This window comes from Plasmodium relictum (genome assembly GCF_900005765.1).
Source record: "Plasmodium relictum strain SGS1 genome assembly, contig: PRELSG_00_v1_204, whole genome shotgun sequence".
NCBI classification, from domain to species: domain Eukaryota; phylum Apicomplexa; class Aconoidasida; order Haemosporida; family Plasmodiidae; genus Plasmodium; species Plasmodium relictum.
The window spans coordinates 13,002-19,131 of NW_021628392.1; the positions used below are offsets into that span (position 1 = coordinate 13,002).

At 21.3% G+C, this 6,130-nt stretch overlaps 1 protein-coding gene across 1 annotated transcript, besides 1 other annotated feature; it reads left to right on the forward strand.

Annotated features, from left to right (window-relative positions):
• Nucleotides 1-1,411: 1,411 nt before the first annotated feature.
• On the forward strand, nt 1,412-6,130 carry PRELSG_0019000 (reticulocyte binding protein, putative; the record flags this gene model as incomplete). The annotated part of the gene is made up of 2 exons (XM_028677111.1): nt 1,412-1,466; nt 1,602-6,130. Coding segments are annotated over 2 exons (4,584 nt in total), but the record flags the coding sequence as incomplete, so codon positions are not given.
• Nucleotides 6,129-6,130: a repeat region.

The window sequence follows — 6,130 nt, forward strand, 5'->3', positions numbered from 1 at the left end:
ATTTGTAAATGAATAAAAAAAAATTGGATAAATAATCGTGTTTTTCGAAACACTTTTCTGAATTATTTGTTCGAATTCACATTTCATTATAAAATTTTTTTTTGAAGTTATTAAAATATATTCAATTTTTTATTTTAAAGAATAAATTTTAATAATATTTAATAAATTCTCCTCGCAAAATTGAAATTTGATAAATTTATAACTAATATTAACATTTTTTTTCAATATATTTTAAAATTATTTAAATATATACTTAATAACCATTCTTTCAATTTTTTTTTATTTTAGTTATATATTATTGATTTATTAATTTCCTGCTTAATGACCTTGCTAGAGCATTAAATAAACAAATTAATAAGGAGAATGTATAAATAAATATACGTTTATTTATATATATATTGTTTTTATTATATATATACCGGTTTCTTATGATGCATAATATTTAATTTGATTTAAATTTTACTGCATCTTTTAATAGACATGTTAAACTGTTATAAAGGAGTTTTTATTTACAAAGAATAAGTATATTCTTTTAATTAAAAACACACACACTAAATTTATAACAAATAACAAAAATTAAGCTTTAATTCATTTAATATTATTTCGAAATATACACATCGAATATAAAATTAACATTATACTTTTTCATTAATTTTTTCATGTAACAAAAAATTGATTCTCTTTTTAATTCAAGTAAAATATCAACCGACAACAACAAAAAAAATAATTTTATTTTTTTTTTTTAATTACAAAGGTATATATTAATAAAATAAACAAAACAAAACAAAAAAATAACCTTATATTTTTTTTTTTTTTTTTAATTAGCATCAGTGCATGATTGAATTGTACATATACAACTAGTAAACTAACTTAATGTACTATAAAAGGTTAACAGAATCTCTTATTAACCAATTATATATATAAATACACACAAAACTCTATACTACTAACTTTTATCTACGATAAAAAAAATTTCTTTTATTTTAATCATAAATTATAATTACTTAATAATACAAGGATTTCTTATTTGTGCTCTAATTTTAAATTTTTGGCACATTTATATGCATTTTAAAATAATTATTGTATTCCTTTTTATTTTTTTAAAAACTATTTTTTTATTTTCCTAGTTTACATATTTATTCCCTTCCACTGATACAATTTATTATATTCCCGTTGTAAATCTTACTTTTGTCTATATAATTTTTTTATTCATCTTTTAAAGTTAAATTTTCACAATAATATATAAAAAAGGGAATTCTGCGATAAATTTTTTTACGAATAACGTACAAGATAATATTTTGAACACATGACTTTGCAAAGAGCAACAAAAATCAAGAAATATATAATATAATATATTATATTTAGGCTTTAGAGGAGGAAAATAAGAAAATATTTTTTCATAACCTTGAATATGGAAAAGACCAAAATTGAGATAGTTTTGTTTACTCTTATATTTATCTTTTTTGGTAATACATATGTATGCATGTTTAGTTGTATTTCTATTATCTATGTTTTTTAAAAGTTAAATACTTTTATTGTTACTGTTATCATCATTTCATTTTTATGTATATATATATATGTATATTTATACATATATATAGGTATATACTTTGAGAAAAAAATCGAAGTAACATCAACTAATATTAAATCGGGTATTAAAGATTCATCATTTTTTTCTAATTTAAAAAAAAAAAAATTAGAAAATAACTCTATTACTACAGATAATAACAATCAGAAGAAAAGTTTTAAATCTTCTATTCTTTCAAATTCAGATACATATAATAAAAAAATAGCTAGATTAAAAATTGAAGATGAAAAATCACTGTATTTATATAATGTTAAACCATTAATAATTCTAAAAAATAATTATATTAGAACAAAACCACTGAATACTGCGTATGTAGAAAAAAGTGTTCCATATTTATCCAACATTTATATTTATAATGAAGGAAAACGTAGCAAATTAGGTAATATTCCATATTCTTTTATTCAAAAAGAAACTCCGGAATTGATTGATATCGAAGTTTTAAATGATTATAATAGTTTAATTACAGTACTTAATGGAAGCTACACTAACGCAAAAAATACCTATACGAGATCACAATCCTATAAAGAAATGGAACGTTATTTTGAAGAACCACAAGATAAAAAATATAAGTTTAAAAATCAAATAATTCCTTTAATAAATAATTTGACTGAACTAACTCAAGAGTACATGAAATACTGTGAAGAATCTAAAGAAAAAATTGAAAAAAAAATGAATGAATTACATGAATTTATAGGAAATCTTGAGGAAGTAAGATCATTTACAGAGAAAACTATAGAATTAAAAAAAAATATAAAAGATATAAAAAAAAAATTAGACGAAGACTTTAAAGCTATTAAAAATAATAAAGAGGAGGTGCATGATAGTTTATCAAAAATAATGAGAAACAAATATTGCCCTTTTCTATATTGCGAAAAAGTGTTGCCTTACTATGGATCTGCTGTCAATCATTATTATAATAAAATAAAAAAAAATACGAGTGATTATACTGACTTTTTACAAGAAGCTGAACATTTTATGAATTCTGATAATAAGTTACTAAAAATTAAGGATAAAAATTTTTATCACAAAAGATATAAATACTCTCTAAAGTTATTAATAGAAGAAATTAATGTCATTATAAGTATTCATAAAAAAAACAAAAGAACTATATCTAATAATATTAGTATTATTACACAAAGTAATTCTCATTATAGTTCATGTAAATTCAGTTCTAATAATATTGTTAATATTGTTATTTCCCCTTCCGTTATGTGTAATGAAAATATTTTTATAGAAGATTGGAATAAAAAATTAAAAATAGATTTTGAAAATAAAAAAAAAGCAATTTATGATTTATTTGATAAAATAAAACAGGAATTATGGGATAGCATAAATTCCTTAGTTTATCCTCAGAATATAGAATTACAAAGTGTAGAAATTACTTCACAATCACAAAAACTCTTAAGTGATACAAATAGTATGATTTATGAAAATTGTGAAATGTTAGATGATTTATCATATAGTAGTCCAGGAATTTCAACCATTAAACATGAAATTACCAAATTATATGCTGAAATAATTACACATAACATTAGTATGAATAATAGCTTTGATTTGATCAATCAAAAATGTGATTCTATTAAATCTAAAAAAAATAAGATAGAAACAATGAAAACAAGTCTACCTCTAAACGAAGGCAAAACATTAAGTGATATCACGGATGATGTTTTTACTACAAAACAAAATATTGAACGCATAATAACATCAGCAAATGATAAAATTGAAGTAATACAAAATAAATATAAAGAAATAAGTGATTTAAAAAATATAATTGAGGGACTAATTGAGCAAATTAAAACAAAAAAAAGGGAACTAAATGAATTAGAAAGAAAAGAAGACGAAGCAAAAGAACAATGTATAAAAAAAATCGAACAACACTTAGGACATATTGAAGAAAAATTAAATAAATTGAATCAGTTTATAGATTTGAAAGATAAGGATAATGAAAACTTAAAAGTTATTGAAAATGTAATCGATGCATCATCATGCAATAATAAGGATGAATATACAAAAAAAAAAGAAGAAGCAAAAGAACAGTGGAAATCAGCTTTAATATATTTATTCGGTGATGAAAGGATAGAAAAAATGTGCAAAGATATGCCAGTTTATTTATCTGAAAAGAAAAATTTAAATTATATGGTATATGACTTGGATACAATCAATAATACATTTGATAATTTAAACCAAAAATATATCGAAATAGATAATATTGTTATTCAAAGTACTACTATTATGAATGAAAAGGTAGCATATGCAGAAAGTAATTTTATACAACTTAGGGATATAATTATAAAAGAGTCAATTGAAGATCTACACAATAAAATGAATAACTCATTTCAACAATTTAACAATACAGTGAATTCTATATCTCAAAATATAACTAATTATAAAGCGAATATAGAAAAATTTAAAATATGGGAAGATGCGATAGAAAAAAAAAAGAATGACATTTTGGATAAGTTTGTTGAGGAAAATAGTGATATACTAAAAGAAGATACATCAACAGAAATATTGAATCTTGAGAAAGTTATTAGAGAAACCAAAAATTTAATATCAACAAAAATAAGTGATGGAAGAAGTGTTTTATGTACATTTCAAAAGCAATTTGAACTATACGATAAAATACAAAATTATTTTGGTATTCTTAAAAATAATGAAATTTCTAACAATCTTAATTTTTTGAAAACAACAATTCATAAAATAAATGCGGATAGAGTACTAGATGATTATGATACAAAATATAAGAATGAAACAAGTTCAATAGATGATAGTATAAAAAATGTAGAGCTGTCAAAAAAAGTTATAGAAAGTTTTAATATTTTAAATAAAGTTATAAATGGATCTAATAAAAATAACGAATCAATAGAGTGCTTAAAAACTAATTTGAAAGAATCAGAAGAAAAAATAGATAGACAAATTATTTCTGTTAATGAAGATAATTTAATAGAAAACCAGGTAAAAGAGAATCTTTTAAGTAAATTAAAAGAAAAAAAAAATATGGAAGATCAAAAAAGGAAAATTGATAAATTAGATAAAGATTCAAAGGAATTACAAGAATCATCTTTATCTTTTAAAGAAACAACTAAAAGTTCTCTTACTGAAGAAAATATAGAAGCCTATTCAAGAGATATATCAAAAAAAAAAGAAAAGTTAGAATCTATTACAGGTGAAATTCATACATTAAAAGTAGGAATTATGAACTTAAATTTAGAAGTTGAAAATATAATTAACATCCAGAATAATGAAATTGCAGATTTAATTTATAAACTTATAATAAAATTAGATCTTGATATAAATAGTAAAATAAAAGCAAGTTTGGGGATTCTAGAAGAAACAAAAAATAGTTTTGAAAAATATAATTCTGAAAAAGACATAAAGAATATTCATAATGAGAAAAATAGGGAAAATCTAAGAGTAGTATCACAAAATTTTATTAACTTTAAAGATGAAATTAATACTTATAATGAAAAATTTATAAAAATTCAAAGTGATTCTAAAAATGAAGTTGATAATTCTGATAAATTGAAGCAAAATAATGAAAATTTCAATAATAAAAGAGTCAGCATGAAAAGGTATTATGATAATATAAAAAATATATCGGAAAATTTAGGTGAGATGGAAAAAGAGCTAGAAACTTCATTAAAAAATATAAATAAAAAAAAAATAGAATATAAAAAGATTTTGGTAATTGATATTCTTGACCAAATCAGTGATAATAAAAAAGGAGGTGAAAAAGAAGTAACAATTATTGACGAGTATAAAGGAAAAATTGAGGAATTAAAAAAAAAAATACCAGACACGACAGAATGTGAATTAGTTAATTTTAAATATGAGGATTATGTTATTAATGCTAAAAAAAATAAGGAAGTAATAAATAAATTGGAACAAGAAGTGAATTCATTAAGGGAAACAGTATCTAAAGATATAAAAGAAGATGAAATTAATAGGATCCAAATGGAAGTCAAAAAAAAATTAAATGAAATTATAAAAGAAAAGAATAAAATAGATAATGCATCAGAAGCTCTTAAAAATATGGGAAAATTTTTAATGTTGACAAAATTTAGTATAGTAATGGATGAAATACAAAGTAATGTAAAAAAGGTAAGGGAAGAAGAAAAAAATGCAGAGAAAAAATTCATAGAATCAGAAAATATTCAAAAAAATATATTGGATGATCTTAAAAAAGTAGGGGAATTACAAAATTTACTTATACATAACTTAGATGAGGATTCAATAAATGGAAGCATAGAGAAAATTATATTAATTAAAGATCGCACTGAATCCAATTCAGAAAATATAAACATGCTTTTAACAGAAGTTGAAAAGCATAAGGAAACTTCTTCCTTATATCTTAATAATACCATAAGAGGAAGAGAAAAAATAGAATATTTAAAAAAGCATGATAATGATGAAACACAAAATATAACTGAAGCAGTAATGCAAAATATAAATAATTATGTTCATGAATCTGAAAATTGTTCAAAAAATGCAGAAAGACACGCACAGGAAACTAGTAAAAATTATACATTATCTTTAGAATAC